Source organism: Strigops habroptila, chromosome 2, assembly GCF_004027225.2.
Source record: "Strigops habroptila isolate Jane chromosome 2, bStrHab1.2.pri, whole genome shotgun sequence".
NCBI classification, from domain to species: Eukaryota; Metazoa; Chordata; class Aves; order Psittaciformes; family Psittacidae; genus Strigops; species Strigops habroptila.
Window position 1 is genome coordinate 11997786 of NC_044278.2, and position 20801 is coordinate 12018586.

Genomic DNA, 20801 nt, shown 5'->3' on the forward strand with positions numbered 1-20801 from the left:
GTGTATACTTCCAACTTAAAATTCCTACTATATAAAAAAACCACATGAAGTGCTGGCACTGACGTGCCTTTATAATTAATGAAAAGGAACAGGCGTTTTCAGTGTTTCACCTTCTCCTCTAAAGGTGATTCTGCCCTAAAATCACTCATTTGCCACCATTCACTTGGAAGACTCTAAACAGTATCTCATACCTAGATACCAAGAATGAAGATGTCCACAGTTCATTGCTGCAATGCAGCTAGCCAATTTATTTCTTACTAGCACAACATTAACAACTCATCACCACTTTGTAGTCTACCTTTACGTACTGAAGAGTGGGTACTTTTCATGCTGAAAACCAAAATTATTTCTGCTTTATATTAGCAATACATGCCAAAACCATATGCCAAAACTCAAACAAAACTTCTTCTTTGGACACCTGAAGGACCTAATGGTTATTCCTCAACAGCACATCCTTTTCCAGTCCATCTAGTAAAGCAAAATGAGGTAGAACGTAACAACATAAACTGTAACCTTACCTGAGTGCTTGTAGAAGATGATTCATGTCAATGTATTATAAATACATAGAAATGGTGCAAACTCTGAATGAGAAAGGATACATTCGTATGGCTCCTGTCCTTGTTCCAATTGCCAAGATTTTCTGCACTGGGTCAAAAGCTAAGGCAGTGGGTAGGTAAGGAAAACCATGGCGAACCGTCTGAAACAGAACAAATGAGCAAAGTGATTGAGCCGTACCCACACATAACAGCACATATGCATAACAGCACCAATACTTTGCTATATGTTGTAGTACTTGCAATGAATTTCAAGAAAAGTATTAATAGAATCACAGAATGGTTTGGGTTGGAAGGACATGAAGATCATCAAGTTCCAACCCGCTGCCACAGGCAGTGATGCCTTGCACTAGACCATGTCACCCAAGGCTCTGTCCAGCCTGGCCTTGAACACTGCCAGGGATGGGGCATTTACCACTTCTCTGGGCAACCTGTGCCAGTGCCTCACCACCCTCACAGTAAAGAACTTCTTCCTCATATATAACCTGAACTTCCCCTGTTTTAAGTTTGAACCCATCACCCCTTGTCCTATCACTACAGTCCCTGATGAAGAGTCCCTCTCCAGCATCCTTGTAGGCCCCCTTCAGACACTGGAAGCTGCTCTGAGGTCTCCACGCAGCTTCTCTTCTCCAGGCTGAACAGCCCCAACTTTCTCAGCCTGTCTCCACACGGGAGGTGCTCCAGCCCCTGATCATCCTCGTGGCTTCCTCTGGACTTGCTCCAACAGCTCCATGTCCTTCTTATGCTGAGGACACCAGAACTGCACACAGCGCTGCAAGTGGGGTCTCAAGAGAACGGAGTAGAAGGTCAGGATCACCTCCTTCCACCTGACTGTCACACTTCTTTTGATGCAGCCCAGGATATAGTCATATAGTATTTTGAACAGGGGTGAGTCTCACTCATGTCAATTTCTAGATATGGTCCTTAATATTCTAAATGGTTTTGTTGTAACAAAGTAGATTGCAAAGTATATGCCAATATACAACTGATACATTTTGCTTATATGGTATAATGAAAGATAACCTCAATATGCAATGCAGCTGAACTGGAAACTGAAAAAAGACACATAATATGCTTTTAAAACACTGTCACAAATAACCTCAGCCTCCACAGAAGAGCTTCAGCAGAAAGAAATAGAACACGTCCAGGAGAAGAGATCAAATAAACCAATAAACTGAATTGAGTCTACGAGGTAAAAATCCTTAATATCAATTTAAAAAACAAAGATGCCAGAGATGTTCTCAAAATAAGCAACTGAACCACTCACCCTTTCTTCATGTTTATTTGTAATACTATGCTTTTAATTCTAATTTTTGCAGAGATACCTTGGGGAATAAATGAACTGAGCACAGCACAACACATCCTTGAGTTTGAAGACTGCCTCAAATAATATGTTAATTTATCTTAACCTGGAGGTTATGACCAATATGACCTGACTGATTCTTCTGAGGAAGAAAGTGATGATGGAGAACACTGACATAAGAAAAAAATTGAAAATAACTAGAGTAGAATATACAAATACACCTCACAATTAACTGTGATTCATTTTGTGTGTGACTGCTTACCGAGAATTGGCTAACAAATAATATATTTCTTTTGTATAATGTTAAGATTTGTAACATTTAATAGAATATTGAACTCTCTTTTTTTTTAGCACATGGTTGAGATTGGAGAGGAAGTACTTTGAACTGAATGAAATTTAACTTTTTAAGATATTTTTTTTCTTTCTTGAAAAGATCTGGTTCACGAACTGTGTCAGCTGAAGCATTCAGCAGTCGCTATGGAACAACTTCAACAAAAGGGATTCCTCATTTGCAGACCTGTTGAGTAAAAGGCAGCTGATGATCTCTACAGCTGTATCGCTCCAACTCTTCCATTACAGCTGAAAACACTCAAACTGATATTCCTAAGTAGTTTGGGAACAACCAAATGTATATTTTTCAGCACATAACCACCTCCTTACAAGAAAACTTACTAATCTCCTATCTTAATTATTGCTGATAGGGGACATTGTTTAAAAGAATGTCTAATTATTAGTTTCTAGACTGCAAAAATCCAGAAATGTGCTACTTCAGCAAGCTGCAGAAAAGTAACTCACTTCTTATGTCAATGGAGACATTTATCAAAGATCTCCACGATTCTGTTTCTGGCTTGGTTTGCTGTGGTGTTTTTTTATCACCTTGTCATTGGTAGGATCACCCAAATAGAACATTTTTTATTTGACATCTAAGCTGGAACTAGACTTACATACTATAAAAATGGTTTTACCTTTCATGCCACAAACACATCGGGAATTATGAATTGTAGCATTTTCTAGTGTGCTGAATGTTTGGCCTAAGTTGCATTACTAATTTCCTATTATTTTTGAGATTTCTGTGCTCTTGGGAATAGGTCTTCTTCCTTATCTGGAAAAAAAACCAAACCAAAACCCCCATATATTGCACAAATAATCTTTTTTATTATGAATTTTTAGAAATCCTCTCTAAGAAAGTTTGAATTTCTAGCAATTCCAGGCACAGTATTTGTTTCTGGTGTCTAGCTAGGACTGGAGCTTTCAGCACTACTTTTTAGAGCTAAGAATGCAAAGAATAATATGTTTAAAGACTTATTTGCATTCTTGCCTATATGTATTTAGCAAAGTCTTTGTATTTTCAGTATTTTTGCAATCTCCAGTCGGACTTTTCACTTGGAAAATTTAATTGAGTCCTGTTACTGAGACAGAACAATGGTTTAGAAGCACATATCTCAGTTCAGCCAAAATTCCTGAACTCTAGGATTCACTCAAAAGTGTTATTATATTTTGCAGCCACCTTCCAAATTTGATTATTTCCACTAATTCCAATCAGGAAGTTCTTGGGAATGCAAAATTCTGCCATTTGTAGAACTAAAAAAGTTGAAGACTATTGAACATCCAAGTAAATGACAATTTCCCAGCAAAATATTCAAATTTATTAGGAATCTAAATAAAGGACAAAAGCAGGTTGGATGGAGAGCCAAGCTATAGTGTACACAATTAAGGCAGAAAAAGATGTCTTTATGATTGAGATTTTGGCACAAATGAGAACAGCCTCCAAAATGATTCTGAAGATTAAAGAGAAGAACAGGGACAAGCTGTGACACTTCAGACCCCCAGACTCTTCTCCTCAGCTTTGGTCCAAAATCCCTTCTATTTCCAAATACTGTGAGGAAAAATGTCAAGAAAAGCCAGCACTTGAAGTGGATTTTTCAATTACACATTGGTAAAGCTAGTGTGAGCATACATCTAAGAATAAGGAATGATTCTAGAACTGTACCTGGGCTTCCTTAGAGCATTCGCTAATAGAGATCAAGAAGAGGGGAAGGCCACAAAATTAACTTGATTCTAGGGTGACAAAAAAGAGTTTGTTCCTACTTAATCTGAGTTGTGTCTGGTAAGAACAATGTAGCCCAAAACTGTCAATAGTGAGCAGAAAACGCAAGCCAAAGTAGATCTTTTTTCCAAAATTAAACCATCTCAGTAGCAGGTCAAAGCAGAAAAGAAGGATCCTAATACATCAGTCTGTGTTCAAGGAAATACGGGACCTCCCTACTCTGCATGGTCTGAGGAAAAAAAAAGAGAGAAAAAGCAGACAGCAGATGGAGCCAGGGCTGCTTTTCTCCACATTATCCAGCTTTCTTCTATGTCTCCTCTTTTAGCACGCAGTCTCTAGGGGCAGTCTATGCTCCCCAGGACATACAGTTTATATGCAACATGGGAAATAATTTTGAAACAGAACAGTTACAAATGCAGCTACAATTTCAGCATTAATTTTTGTTCAACTTTGTTATTCTCTTTTAGATTTTCTTTTAAATCATTTTAAATTAATTCATCTTACAGTGAATTGCATATATATCTCATTAATCTTCACACAACCACCTATATGAATATAGGAACTCGATTATTTGGGCTTGCTAGTATTCTAGCATTCTATTTTACCAAAGAAGACTTTAATATGCTGTACAGAACACTACAACAATCTCTTTCTCAGATACTTATCTTCATCAGATATTTAGGAGGGCCACAAGGATGATCAGGGGCTGAAGCACCTCCTGTATGGAGACAGGCTGAGAAAGTTGGGGCTGTTCAGCCTGGAGAAGAGAAGCTGCGTGGAGACCTCAGAGCAGCTTCCAGTGTCTGAAGGGGGCTACAAGGATGCTGGAGAGGGACTCTTCATCAGGGACTGTAGCGATAGGACAAGGGGTGATGGGTTTAAACTTGAACAGGGGAAGTTCAGGTTAGATATAAGGAAGAAGTTCTTTATTGTGAGGGTGGTGAGGCACTGGCACAGGTTGCCCAGAGAAGTGATGAATGCTCCATCCCTAGCAGTGTTCAAGGCCAGGTTGGACAGAGCCTTGGGTGACATGGTCTGGTGTGAGGCATCCCTGTCTGTGGCAGGGAGTTGGAACTGGATGATCTTAAGGTCCTTTCCAACTCAAACCATTCTATGATTCTATACCATAATACATGTCATTAACTGAAAAAAGAAAATCGCACTAGTATAATATACACTATCCACTATAATTGTTCACATGGTTTATAATGCAACTTTCCAGTATAAGAGTTTTTCTTAACTTTTTTTTTCTATAGTAGTTTATATTAGACTGCAAGGACCATTTTATCAAAGTGATTTTTTATTATCTAAATAGCTCCAGAAAATACAGGACTGCAGTTAATTTTAAACCACATCAATTAAGTAATAGGGTTGATAGTCAAATCTGTCCCTGCCGATTTGCAGAAACTTAAAATTTGTAACTTTTCTACTAGTGTTTTACAGATATCCTGTTTATCAGACAGCAAAACTCGCTTACTTAGCTAAATATTTTCTTAGATGTCTATATGCTAAAAGTGACCTCTGTAGGCTAAGCCTGTGACTCAGGAGGTAGAATCTACTTCCAAACTGTGATCAACATGTCATATGCAAAAACCACATTGAAGCAAGTAATTGATTGGTTTATGAGCTAGAAGATGAGTGTTGACTGAAACCTATACAGCCTCTTACTCAGCTATGTAGGAAATTAAGGAATGCCAATGATTACAGCTTTCACCAAGGTTGCAGTGGTGAAAATCGGTGCTTACAAAGATGAGCTGCCATGTATTGTATCGCTTTAGGACAATGACGTCCGTCATTTGTGCCTGGAATCTCTAACTGTTAAGATTGTTCCCTGCTCACAAAAGATGGAAAGAGGACAAGGTATCAGCAGGCTTCCAACCTAAAAAAAATTTATCCCTCCTGTATTGTTTTCTATTAGCTAAATTTTCTTTTTTTTTTTTTTTTTTTAAGGAATATTTTTTTGTAAAAACCCAGCTTCACTAAAACTTTCCAAAATTTCAAACCTAAGCCACGGACTCCATGTAACCCTTAACCTACATTAGGAACCAAGGCTTCTGAGCGTGTTCACAGGATATCCTGAAAATTATCTAAGAAAAAAGAAGAAACACTCCCAAAACCTCAGGTGAAGATACCCACAGGTAGTTCTTTTACTCTGTGTAAAGTTTAGACGATCTTAAGGTCCTTGCCAACCCTAACTATTCTGTGATTCTAGGAAACAGTCATACAGAAAAAGAAATTCTTCTCTGGAGCTATAGACTGGGAAGGCTGATTGCTGTCCCCGGCAAGATGGTAAAATAAACACTGATGCAGCACATGGATAAAGACCTGTACAGAAGCCAGTAAAGTTTCTACAATGGGAAATCCTCTCTGACTTGTTTTCTCCAATTCTATGAAGCTGTCAGCATGCATGTAAATAAAGGGAATATGAAATGAATCACAGAATGGTTTGGGTTGGAAAGGACCTGAAGATCATCTAGTTCCAATCCCCTGCCATGGGCAGGGACACCTTCCACAAGACCAGGTTGCTCAAGTCTCTGTCCAACCTGGCCTTGAACAGTGCCAGCAATAGAGCATTTACCACTTCTCTGGGCAACCTGTGCCAGTGCCTCACCACCCTCACAGTAAAGAACTTCTTCCTTATATCTAACCTGAACTTCCCCTGTTTCAGTTTAAACACATTATCTATTGCCCTACTACTATAGTCCTTAATACAGAGGACTATTTCATATACATAATAACATATGTAAGTAAGAGAATATGTATATGTAAGAGAATACATATAATTATTCCAAAAGCCTTCCCATAACATTTCATAGCAATGTTATTAAAGAAACAAAGTTGTCATGGGAGTGAAGAAAAGGTTTTTTGGTGGACTGAAAGCTGGTTAGATAACAGAAAATAAAGGACAGGGTTTAACAGATTAAATTACCATGAAGAAAATTCAAAAAGTACGGTACTCCATGGAGAAGTGCTTTGACCAATTTTATTCATCATCTTTAATGATCTGTAAGAGGTATGAAAACTGAAATCTCCAAGTTCGTAGCTGATAGTAAGCTCCTTTGCATAGTGGAATTCACTACTGATGGTGACCAACTCCTGAAAGACCTCATTAGTCTGAATAAGTGCGCAAGAAGGTGATAAATGAAATTCAGTACGGACAGACATAAGATGAGGAATCTAGAGGGGAAAAAACTCAACTAGGTTTTCACAATGCTGAATTTGGAACTAGCATTTACAACTCAGGAAAGTGATTTTGTGGGCATGGTTGGCATTTCTCTGAAATCTATGGTTTAATGTGCAGCAGCAACCCAAAAAGCCAAGTAATATTGGACAGATTTCATCAGGAAGAGCATAAAGAAAAACATAGAGGGTGTTGTTTTGCTGTTACATAAAACCTCTGTGAGACCATTACTTGAGTACCATGAAGCTCTAGTCTCCACATCTGAAGTAGTCAAGTCAAAGCTCTTACGGAGAAGGCAACTAATGCTCAGGGTGATGGACACAAACCTTAATCTGGAAAGACTAAAACTGACACAACTTCAGTTTGGAGAGGAGAAGGCTGTGGGGGGATATGACTGAGATTTACATCATCAAAAGAATGGGTAAGCTAAACATGGAACTGTTACTCAGCTAAACCACAGAGCAATTCAAAACAAATGAAAGATAAGTTTAAAACAGAAAAAAAACCCCCAAAACACCAAACCCCAAAACTTCCTTACACAACACGTAATGAAACTTGCCACTATAGGAGGTTGTGAAGGCTGACAGTATCAGGTTCAAAAAGGCATCAGACAAATTCATGGACATTATTGATAAATGGATTCTAAAAGGTCTGGCTAAGGATACACCCTCTGACATCTCCAATCAAGTGATGGTGGATGATGGGACATTAGAAAGGGAATGGTCTAGAGAAAGTGATCTAACTTATTACTCTCCCTCAATGGCATATTCTATTGCCACTGTCAGAGACTGACTGCTGGGCGATATGGACCACTGGTTTGTCTCAGCAGGGTATTTCTTATGGGCTTATTATTTTCACCAGCAGCAGTGCATCTGAGAGAGGGAGGAAAAGGAGAGCAGCACTGGTGGAAAAAAACACAGTAGAGAAAAAATCATGGAAAATGTGGGTACATGAAAGAAAAAGATGTGTTGCTGAAATAGGGAATACAGAGGCAGGAAGAAAAGCTATGCACAAGGAACAATGGGATTAGTAAAAAATGTTCCCTAACATTTACATACACAACTTCTGGCAGAGAAGAATAAGACTTTCAGCAATAGGCAAATCTGGGTTGTTTTTTAATTTTTAAAATTTAAAAATTTTACAGAACTTTCTTATAAAAGGTCCCTCAATAAGCTACAGTAGATTTTTGAGCAGAATCTCTGTCCTGGACATGAAGTAGACTTCAAACACAACCTGAATTTTTACAGTTTTGTTTCACAAATATTATATCCTGATAATTATATGAAAAAATCAGTGCTAGAGTGTTTAAAATTAACTGACCTGTACAGCAGACATTTTTGTACTATGAACATATGAAATACTTTTTCCTTTGCAAACTGCTTAATATACTCAAAAGACCTAAAACATAAGGCTGCAAAAATTAGTATCAAGTCTATATTTTAATACGTATTGTTTTCACTCTACTAGTTTTAAAAAGCCTGTATGCAGACCATATGACTGGGTTTTGAAACGTGCTAGTTCTACCACACATTACATAATTTTTCAGTTTCCTCATATAGATCAGCCTGAAAAAGAAAGTACATCCAAAGGCATCTTCCAGACAATTAGCTTAAGAAACAACTAACTAAAATGAAGAAGAAATCTTGCAGTCCTTCCTAAAATTCCTCTTTTCATAACCAAAATCTCTTCAGCAACTTCAGAGATGGGGTTTTTTTTCCACTGTCAGTTTCAGTTCAGCAAACTGGATGTTAAGGACTATCATCAAGTAAGAATGGTTCTATTCACATAGGATTCATATTGATACAAATAGCCAAGTTAAGTGAACCACGGGGGAAAAATAAGGCCTTCTGAATTTCAAAGAGCATTCTCCTCACTCTTTGAAATATACTGTAGTGTATCAAAAATACACTATTAATATAATTCAGACAAAAATCTACAAATAAAATTACATTGATCCATCAACAAGGATGCTGGAGAGGGGCTCTTCATCAGGGATAGAGAAACAAGATAAGGGATGATGGGTTTAAACTTAAAGAGGGGAAGTTGAGGTTAGATATAAGGAAGAAGTTCTTTACTGTGAGGGTGGTGAGGTGCTGGCACAGGGTGCCCAGAGGAGTGGTAAATGCTCCATCCCTGGCAGTGTTCAAGGCCAGGTTGGACAGAACCTTGGGTGACATGGTCTAGTGTAAGACATCCCTGCCCACAGCAGGGGGTTGCAACTGGATGATCTTAAGGTCCTTTCCAACCCAATCCATTCTATGATTCTATGAACTGCACTATTCCCAGTTCACAGCACAGGTGAGGTTGGAGGGGAATTCTGCAGACTGTCTAGTCCAACCCCCCTGCTCAAAGCAGTGTTTGGATTTCAATTTGATTGATCTGTTTAAATCAGTTGCTGTGGCCAAGCAACCACTTGACGACTACACCATCTTGCCACATCTACCACAGCACTGAGTTACAGCTTTATAGTAAGTTAATAAAATAAGTTGCAGGATAATACATGAATATAATCATCCCAAGGTAGGTATTATCCCCTTTATAGAAACACCAAGTTCAAGACAAAACATTGTATGCAAATGATATCACATTTTTCCTTCCCATTCTTTCTAAAAAGAACTCTACCAAGTTTAAAAAAAATATACAAAAAGGGAAGAAAATGGAGAATATAATGAAGGAATTGCATCCATTTTCAGTAAATATGTTATAGGAGACTTCTCACTCTTACCATTTAAACTGGCAAGAAGAAATGAGGCATCAATCTGTAAAAAATGCCACGGACTTGAACAGGATTATATTTTGCCTTGGCTTTAATATAAAATAATAACAATAAAAAAATCCAACCCTAAACCACTGATTTCAAACCCCAATTTGTCCTACCTACTTAAGCAAGGCTTCTGTCCAAATGGGAATCATTATAGCCAAAGTAACTCAAATAATAGTTCATATTGATTTTGTTGTTGTTGTTGCCTCACTTAACCATATTACTCCATAACTTGAAATAGTTTGGTTCAGAATATCATCTGGCTGATGGAGATCTGGATTATGGGAATTTACAAGAACTACAAAATCATTCAACATATGAGAGAGTCCTGAAAGAAAACATTTTTGTCGTCACTATGACTGTGGATGCAGAAAATAACATAATTTCATAAATTTAATGGGAAAAAAAATCATCTGTTTTCATTAAAGTGTTCCACCACAATGACATAGCAATGACTCCAATTCATTTTGCATGTCTTCTCATTTCTTGATTTTCTGGAACTTCGCTACTTTAGGCTGATCATGTCCTGTTCTGTTCTGGCTGGTTGCGGTTCCTGTTCTGAAGCAGATGCTTTGTTTGCTGCTTTCAGAATATTTCAATTAAATTAAATAAATAAATAAATAAATAAATAAATTCAAAACCCCAAAAAGAGCCATAAAAATTTCTGCATGAAAATGCCCTGCTGCTGTGATAGAAGAAAATTCTGCTACTGTGAGAAAGTTCTTGAAGGTTGATTTTTTTATTATCATTTTTTTAAATCTATAGAAACACAGTGTTAAAACCCTACTTTGCTATAGAGGTAACCTATATTATTGATGTATTTTCGTGGAAATCTTTTATTTTGCAACTAAATTTGGCATTCCTATATGCTAACACCACTACCAGATTTCATTACTAGCATTTACAACACGTTTACTATTTATTACTAGTTCATAATTAATCTTCTCCTACCTTCTTTCTGTATGCATATTGTATGCAATGAGGACTTTTTTTTCTGATGTTGAATGGAGAATTTAATCAGGAGATATTGGCCAGCATCCCATCTCACATATGGGATATATTCCGGCTGAACTTGGGATATTTTGCGGCAGGTTTTGCCCTCTAAAGCAGTGAAATCCAGCAGATCTTGCACATTACTATCCCCTGCTGCATTGTCCATAATGCTACCAATGGCATAGCTCATAGACACAAATGAAGGCACTACATCCAAAGATGATAAGAATTGGATCTCTGTTTACATAACCACATGCCAGTTTTCCTGCCTTTGCCTCATTCAGGGAGCATCTCAAAACATATGTAGGGACAAACAAAGAGTAAACTAGGATTCTTCGGATCCACAACAATTAACTTTTATCCACAGCTACAATGGAATGTATCTGTAATACAACCGAAAGCACATAGCCATCCTTAAGGGATGCAATAGATGGAATGGGATGAACAAAGCCAAGATGAGCATTCATAATTTATTTAGAATGACTCTTTGTTGACGTCCAGTGGATAATGCAGACACTTTTTCTCACAGGAACCATTGCAAAGAACACACAGTGAGTAACATCCATCTTTCCCACATGCTGTGTACTCTTCAAATCAAAGGTGGTGGAGGACAGGAACAAAATATAAGCAGACACTTCAAGAAAACAACAAGATGCTATAAAGACTAGACTGTCACACATATAGACATAACTGAATACCAGCTGAATAAGGAACCTGACTTCCGAGTGTTTGGCCTCATGGCACTCTTCTACAGCATATTTTTTAATGAAATAAAACCAATCATTTTTTGATTGGATTCAAATTCTGCAAAAAGACATGCTACCATATACACCTGCATCTGCACATATACCGCTGAATTCAGTAAGGCTACTTTTGAGCACATGCGTTCACCAGTTCAAAGCCTTAAATATTAAGGGTCAATTTTTTTTCCAGTACTGTATACAACTTCAAAGGAACCACAAACAGTGTACCTCAGCAGACTTTGACCCTAGCTACAGGCGACAGATTGTCTCTAGCATTTTTCACTATTCATAGGCTCTGCTGGTGATCTGCTAGGAATGGACACAGCACTGCACAAAGATAACATCTTATTACATTTGAGCATATTTACTAGCCATCTGTACCCAACAATATTGCTTTCTCTCCTCTCCACAGATGCACATTACTTATACTTCTAATCAAACAGTCCTCTAACTTTCCCCTATAATGATTCTAACATACATTGTGGCAAATTAATACATCCTTATAACCTGCTTTTATAAACACTTTTCTTAGAATAGCCAATAGACCAGTACATTCATGTAGCTTTAAGGTATTTCAGTTCACTTCTCTACTGCTTCCTTTTCTCTGTTGACAAAGTGAATGTACTAATACTAACTTTTCACAGTATTTTCACACAGACCTTGCAAAGGGATTTGGGCACATACCATACACCAGGGAGTATCAGATGTCTCAGAATAAAGAGTCAGATATGAATGGAGATTCATCTGAACTAACCAAGTGAGAACAGGCTCTGTCTTAGATTTAGTCCACTCCACTGAGGACAACTGCATGGTTTACATAGCATACATATTTCTATTTGGAAAAAACCAAAAAATTCCTATTACTTCATAGTTTTATTCATGAACCTCTAAGTAATTTCTCAGTCGTTCCTTAAAAATAATGAGGTACCACTTTTTCTTTCATAAATTAGTAGGAAAAAAGAAAAAGGTTGCTTATACAACCAATGTTTTACATGACAACTCTATGATCAGAACAATTCCTAAGATATGGGCCAACCAGGCTGAATTTCCTCCATCATCCCAGAAGAGATTCAAAACCCCTTTTGAAGAGTGAGAAAATGTCTCATTAACTAACCGGTGGCTCACAGGTGAGGTACAGTATATCCAGTGTGCCCAGTTCCCACTAGCAGGGAATAATAGTTAAGAGGATAAAAATCATGGAATACAGACTAAAGGAGAGATAACAAGAGCAAACTTGGGGATGGGAATTAGCTCAGTGAGAAAAGCCCTGTGTCCCAGGTGTAAATTCAGCCCAGTTCTCACAAGATGAAAGATGGCATCACCACAGCAGGTCTGTGCTATGTAAATATGAAGACATTGCATTCCTCAATATGTTTCATTAGTTTTTTCACCATTTCCAGGATATCCATAGATTTCCCAATCCAGTCATTAGCTCAGGGAAGGAAGACTGGAGTTCTGATCTCTGAACAAGTGCCTGTGAAAAAGTGACCCCTGAACTGAGAGAATATTAACCTATGCCTGACATATACTTTTCAGTAAGGAGGGACATTCTTTCTCCTGAGGAGAACACGTATCCTGAATTTCAATTTTTTAGCCAAGGACTCCATGTGATTGAAATGAATGAATCCTTGGAATAAAACAAACCAAAACACCCCCAAACAAACAAAAACACAAACCAAAAGCAAAATAACCCTACTTGAAACGGCACACAAAATTACAGCAAATAGGTTAACTTTTAGATTGCCCTGTGTGGAGTCAGGAATTGAACTCCGTGATCCTCACAGGCCCTTCCAACTTAGGAGATTTTATGACTCTTATATTGCTAAAAAATGCAAGGTCAACCATAAAAAGCAGAAAATTCAGAACATACATGAACTAAGATAATCCATGCAACTTGAATTTCTTCCCCTCTTGTAGGAATTAAATTCTCTCTTTCTGCCATAGGACTTTCGCCTCACTCCATGCATAGTACAGTCTACTTTGTTGCATGGACAAACTAATTGTAAACAATTAAAGAGCTGCTGTCTGCCAAACTTGTGTATTTGGCACAAACCAGGAAGGTGAAAGGTACAATTCAGATAGAATTTCCTTTCTGCAATTCTCTATCAATGCTCTTATCGTTTAGTTTCATAAATGATCAAGCCAAGGGCCATCAATTAAGCTTTTCACATGTGGCTGCTAATCATGTTTCCATTTTGTGATTGACCACTTTGAGATAATTGAGGTTGATGATATTCAGACATCTTCAGTACAATTCACAGGTCCAGTAAGGAGCCAGAATTCCATCTGTAGTTATTTGAGACAGGAAGGAAATTCAGAACCATTCTAAGGTGGACATATGATTTGAGAGGTGAATAACAAGCCTGAAGACTCTTCTGACTATTCTGTGCACAATACTTGCAATAAAATGTGAAAACAATGGGAGGCATAATGCGAAGACATAAGTGGTATAAAAACATTTAATATGCTAAAAAAATCAAATTCAAATCAGGTGAAGCTGGAAGCTCAAAACAGTGGACACTAAACAATCTGGCATTTGGGATTTTCATCTATACAGCAGGAATAATAATAACTCCGTCTCACAGAAGTATTATGAAAGTCAACTCATTAACGTTCATAAAGCTAGCAAAACTACAGTGGTGAGCACTTCTGTTGAAAAAGTCCATGGGGAACTTAATATTCAGGCATGTTCTGAGTTCCAATTATGCAGAGAAATATTGAAGTGCTTTCCATTGAGCAAACACTATTCGTTTTACTAAATGAGACCTATAGAAGAAATACTGATCGTGTAATTACAGGTTGTATGCACAAGTAAATTTAATTCCAGAAATCTGGAACTTTTGAGTGCTTTGTTTTGCAACCTTAAAAGTCTTAAAATGGTTTTGAAGCTGTAATTGCATGTGTTGGCCATGCAGGGTCTACATTAATGCATTTAGGATTAATATTTGATTAACGATCATAGTGATGCAAAAAGATAGGTATTTGCAAAAAACAAAACAAGAGAGTCCACTTATACCACTATAGGTTGCTTCAAATCTTCCAAGTTCTCGAAGAAGCTTTTAACATGCTGTGCTCTTCACCACTGAAGAGTCCGGGTTGTAATTAAAGCAAACATTTAAAAAAGAAAAATATGTTATAGTTATCACACATTTCATAAAATTACTATCATCTAATTACAGAAGTGCCATTTACACCTCTCTAGCTTTAAAGAGAAGAGGATTTGCACCTAGCATTAGATCCAAACTGTAGCATATAGGAAAAATCCTTCCAATATTATCTTATTTACCACTAACGTAACTCTGTTCATTTACCTTTAAATGAAGTCTGAGCACCTACAAGTAAGGGTTAATACTTTTTTTTAACATGGGTTTTCTCTGAAATGTAGCACTTCACACACTTCTTTTTCCCCTGAATAACCTTACTAAGGAAGCAACATAGATGAACTAAACAGCTGAGGCTAACTAAACCACTACGAATAGCTTATAACAAAGATTTTATTATTATTATAGAACTATGTGCTATCACAGAATTGTTCTTAAACTGTCATTCCAAAATTCACCTTCTATTCTAATTGAACTGTAGTGTCATGATGCATCTGCAGTTAAAGTACCTCCTCGACTGCTGTCAAGTACAAGTGACTAAATGTTCACCTTCATTGGTCAAAAAAATAAAGTATTACCATCTATAAACACTGGGAATTAAAATTTAAGACCACCTCATAAGAAATCCAGATAGAATCATAGAATGGTTTGTGTTGGAAAGGGGGTTAAAGATCATCCAGTTCCAATCCCCTGCCACAGGCAGCGACACCTTTCCACTAGAGCACGTTGCTCCAAGCCCCGTCCAACCTGGCCTTGAACACTGCCAGGGATGGGGCAGCCACAACTTCCTTGTTCATCCATACAGGCCTCCTGAAGTTATTTAAATTGACTACTGAGGGCCTTTTTTTGTCAAAGATAAGGAGGGTAAGGAAAGCACAGTTAATGGGCCATGGGCTTCCATACCAGGTTCAACAAAAACCTAACACTATTCTGGCCTGCATGGGTTTTGTACAAAGATGCGGCAATGTGCCTACTGAAACTATGACTATACTATCGGTGTGAATGATACAGCAAGATTCAAAGGGAGGTTTATTAGATAGCAAGACTACCCAGTAATTGACACTAAAGACCAGTTTTGGACAGAACACAAATCTCATGCTTCAGGGATTAAAGGCAGCCTGTAACCATCAGCGTTTGGGGAATAACTCTGTGAGAAGATGATCAGTTCAGCTGTTCTTAAACCTTTTCTAGGGTATCCGGTTGCTAAAGAAAACATTCTAGATTAACTGTACATCTACTAAAGTGCAACCGTTCCTGGGCTCTAAACTGAGGTCTTGATTTCAAACATTTTCTGCACAGTTATTAACATCATGCTCTACAAATTCAACCCCATGATTGTTCTTCAAGAAAAGCTCAAGTAGTTTTCTGTGGGAGACTTATTTTCATGAAGAATATGCACTTTCTGTTCAAAATATGTACATCTTCATTCTTACTCAGTTTTTCCCAACTGCACCATCCCCTAACAGTCATGCTTCTGCAAAAGTAATAAAAACACTGCTTTCTCCTTTGATCTTCTTTCTGTTCAAAGTTCTACTCAAATAATTTACAACATCCTAATTGTGATTTTCCCACTTCCCATATTAATAGCAGATCTCTCCCCAGTGCTGTATTTTAGTTTCTAAATGCTATGGACAAACACAGGTGAGCCTAAAAAAAAATCATTGCCAACATATATACAGTGGGAAAATACAAAGGAGTAAACCCAGGGAAATTAGGTCTATCCCCATTAAAATTAACATATGCTTTACTAACATATTCTACTGGATCATGCCTAGTTTTCGGCATGATGCTGCTATCTGACATATTCAACTTAATTAATGTGAACTATAATCAATACTTGCATGATTTCCACTTGGATACCCAAATCCCAGCCCTAGATACTAGATAAACTATACCTGAGCTTCTTGATATCACAAAATACAGTTCTGACTAAATTTGACATTACATGAATCCTTTGAAAAGGGTGCCACTGATTCGTTAGTACAGTGACCAACATATAGATTTATCATGCTTAAAAAAGGCCATAGTTATTTCATATGTAATAGTTTCAACAATATTTCATCTTTAGACTTTCAATACGGAAGATTACATTAACGATTTCAATAGAAATGCCAAAATAAGTTATTGTAAACATCTCAGTGTAAAATCAAATATTCGATTTACTTTTATTAAGTTCTGAACCTGTATCTCAGAAAGACACTGTGATAATAAGCATCCTAAAAACATCACAAAATGGAGAGACAGCTTTCAGGTGTGTTACTAATGAAATCAGGTGCGTTACCAATAAAAAGTGTTCTGGTAGAGGGCTGGATCTGTGATTTTAGCCAAGCAGACCTCCCACAAACTTCAGAAAGGCAATTTATTTAAATAAAAACTGCAGGGTAATTCTTAAGTATGAGTCAGCTTTTATGTTTCATATCTAAATGAAGATTTTATAATCAGCAAAGAAAGAAAAACAAGTTTGGGGTGCTAGACTGTGAGCCCATCTGCCTTGATCCTGCAGATCATAACAAACCAAAACTGCCATTAGCTTTACTCAGTTCTGTGTGCAGCAGGATCACAGATCATGGATCCTGAAATATGCAGCCTATATAACTTATGTAACTTAACATGAAAATCCACAATCAAAACACCAGACATTCTACACAACAAATGCTCAGGGAAGGCAAAGCTTGGATTATATGTGCCTTGCTGTATTTTTAATTTAATTCAAATTGATTGAGGTACAAATTCTGGCTTGGATCCTGCACCCTGAAGCATGCAGGATGAAAGCTGCGCCTGCGTCAAGTCCCACTGCCTCCAGTACACTTGCATAGTACATAATGCAGGATGGGGGCCTGTGGGGTTCTGTTGGTTCACTCAAACATGCTTGTAATGTTATTAAACTGCAGTATAGCTGATTAAGAAGAGCCTGTTGAATAAACATTGCAGTATTTTGTGAGCACATAATCACCGAGTATTTTGGAAGTTTGCTTTTAGCTTACTCCTGTACCTTGAAAAAAGGAAGCTGGTGGTTTGTATACTACAGAGTAGACTTCTGCAGTACCATGCATTCGTAAGCAAGTGCTACTGCAAGCAATCGAAAGCCTTCCTATATACAAATATTTACCTTGCTGAGAACATTTTAACCTGAGACCTAAGACAGACATACTGTCCCCTGAAATCTTCTCAAAATGACATATTCCTATACACCAAGTAGATCTACCAGATCTATTTCCAAGTGCATCTATCAGATTAGGCAGAAAACTAATTTCTTTTCATCTTATGTTGCCTATTTTTGCAACTATACTATACAAACCAAAAATATATCATACTAAATACAGATCTTTGGCCCTATCAAATGACTTAAACATGGAGAACTATGTTTTTAGCCTTACTTAAAAGTCTCAGAATGTCAGACCTTTTAATGATATTTTAATGTGTCTTAATTATTTGCATTGTTTTACTGAATTTTCACTGAAGTGACAACAATGGCAAATCACTGCACTGAACACCTGGAGTTTCACAAAATGTTAGATTACTGTGAACATAAGCAAAAGCAGTCAAATTCAACCCTGGGAAACAGGTATGATTCTAATGCACTGATCGCTGACACTCTATTAAACTATCGAGTAATTTGACTCAAATGGCCTGAACCTATTTTGGTTCAGGATGGTGAAGTAGTATAAAACCTTCAGAAATTAGAATTATGTAGAACCTATTTCAAAGGTCTCTGACAGTTAAGTCATAGGGGCTCACCCTTCTTCCCCTGAACTGTGCAAGAGTTTTGACACTAGCTGTACCTGAAAACCAAATAGAATTAGAACCACGATATCCAAGATGAGAAAAGCTGTGTGTTTCACAAAGACCAGACCTGCACACAGTCTTACAGGCTTGTCTTATTGTTTATATTTCTTCCTTCTCCCCAAAACATAAAAAGAAACAAGAATGCACTCGAGTTGGCCATAACCTAAATTTGAAATCAATTGGTATCTAGCTAATAAAAGTATACCGAATAGGTGAAGCTTATTTACCCTCAATAAGGTAAACTGCACTAATTAAAAATTCTGTGTTTGAACCTTTTAAGCAAAACAAATAAGCAAACAAAACTTCTAGTAAAGCCTACAGAATAACATCAAAGTTAAAAATAACAGCAGAGGACTGTCATATAATCTCTCCTTTCATTTTTGATCTTCATTCCAAAAGTGTAATTTTCATATTCCAGAGTTGGTCAGAAGTACCAAATAGTTTGTGCTGACTTTACTTGTGCATTTAAGGAACACCACTGAAAGCTTTGTTGCAGAAAATTGATATAAAACATAAAACCCACAGGGATATCATATGTTTTCTACTCCAAGAAAATTCCCACTTAAGGACCTAACCAATACATAAAACCCAATGCCAAACAAATTTGGCAACTTCGGGTATTTATGCTGCCCCACTAAGTTTGCTGTCATATAATCTTCAGTACTAAGGCTAAAAAAACCCACCCTGAATCTACATCCAGTCCCTCACAAATAATTGAAGTGCCACATTTAGTAATCACTGCATTGTCTTTTATTTCTAGTTCGTGCCTTTTTCTTAAAAAGGGGAAGGAAATGAAGAGAGGATGAGAAGAGTGAGGAGGGGAAGCAGGTGAATACAATTTTGAATTTCTAATGACCTGTAAATGTTATCTGTACTAGCACCAATTGATTTGCTTTCCTGCCCACAATCTACTTACTAGTTTGGAGTCCAAGCATGGACTTACGATTTGGCCTTGAATGCTGAAATCAAGATTTTTATTAATTTACTGACCACCCCAACTCTGCAGCAGGAAGAAAAAAAAAACATCGAAGAGACCTCTGCCTTTTCATTCCGAAGTCCTTATACAACCACTGCAGTTCTCAAGTAAAAGGCTTATTGGCATCATATTACTGCCCCCACACGCAACACAGCTTTTAGTATTTCCATAGTAAAAGAAAAATAGAATAAATTACAGTCCTTACCTTACAAATCTGGAAATAATCTGAAGTGAGCGTCTCCTGGATCTCATCTCTGGGCGTCCCTGCAGCTCCTGCAGTCCCTCCTGGGTGCATGGAGCCTCCACCAGCCCCGCTTCCACCACCACTGCCACCACCACTGCTTCCTCCAGGGGATGAGGCAGTTAAACCGTCCAAAACTTTGCGAAAATTAAATTTCTTCATTTTGGAAAAATCTTTCGGAAGATCGGGGGGGAGAGAAAAGATGTGTCGTAACACATTCAGCTACATGGAGCGAAAGAGAAAGTCTTTAATGGTCCTCTGAGTGAGGCAGCACTTACAAGTCTCTCGTACTCAACAGAATGTCAGTATTAGGTATAATTGATTGAAAAATACAAAGGCTTCATTTTGTCAGCTACCTGGAAAGGTCCTTTTAAAAAATAAATAAATAATAGTAATAATAAAAATAATCCACAAGCAGCAGAACTAAGATTTAATTCAAACAAGGAACAACGGAACAACCGCCATCCGGTTCTCTCCCAAAATCCACATTCAGCAGTGGTTAAAACCGAAAAGTAAACAAAAAATTCAAGCCGGCATCCAAAACAGTAGGCTCCATCTCTCTACCCTTCCTGCCTAAGGTTTGCCTTCGGCACTTGATTATTTAGCAGAACTACAAAGATTTGGCTACATTCGACTTCCTCCTCCCCTCAAGCCCCTTGCAGCCAGGGTACCTCTGCCTCCAGGCTTCCAGAGGAGCGGGCTCCCTCTCCCTGCCCGCAGCCGCGACTCCGCTCCCCGGCGATGTGCCCGCCCCGCCGCTGCCGCCAGCCGCTGCCGCGCTGGATCCTCCTCTCTCCCCCTCGTGCTCCCGCCGGGAGGGTGCGCGGCGGCCCCGCTGCGGGCCCCTCACTTTCCCGCCACCCACCCGCCCCGTGAGGACCGACCGGAGGTAACGAGCCCTAAGCCAGCGCGGCCGTCCCGGGTTGACCACTTGTCCCGTCCCTGAGGTGACGGACCCCCTCAAGCCCTCCCGGTCCCAGCTCCCAGTTCCCCTGCCGGTCACCGAGCCTGTGCCGTCGCCGTGCCCCCGGGGGCCGTTCCAGGGGGACCGGACTCCCTCGGCGACAGGGGGGTAACCACTCGCTCTAAGGCGACGGCTCCTAATGGTCCCCGGG

The 20801-nt window shown here is 38.4% G+C and overlaps 1 protein-coding gene across 7 annotated transcripts in view; it reads right to left on the reverse strand.

Annotated features, from left to right (window-relative positions):
- Positions 1-20472, reverse strand: part of STXBP5L (syntaxin binding protein 5 like) — a 188510-nt gene extending 168038 nt beyond the window's left edge. For all 7 annotated transcript variants that reach the window (XR_003989447.1, XM_030472014.1, XM_030472013.1 and 4 more), the window contains exons 1-2: positions 19651-20472; positions 600-697 (exon numbers count right to left, since the gene is read on the reverse strand). Coding sequence is in view for 6 of the 7 variants with exons in the window: in XM_030472014.1 (XP_030327874.1) it covers positions 600-697; positions 19651-19848 (296 nt within the window). In the remaining variant the exon portion in view is untranslated. The remainder of the gene's footprint in view (positions 1-599; positions 698-19650) is intronic.
- Between the last annotated feature and the right edge of the window lie 329 nt (positions 20473-20801).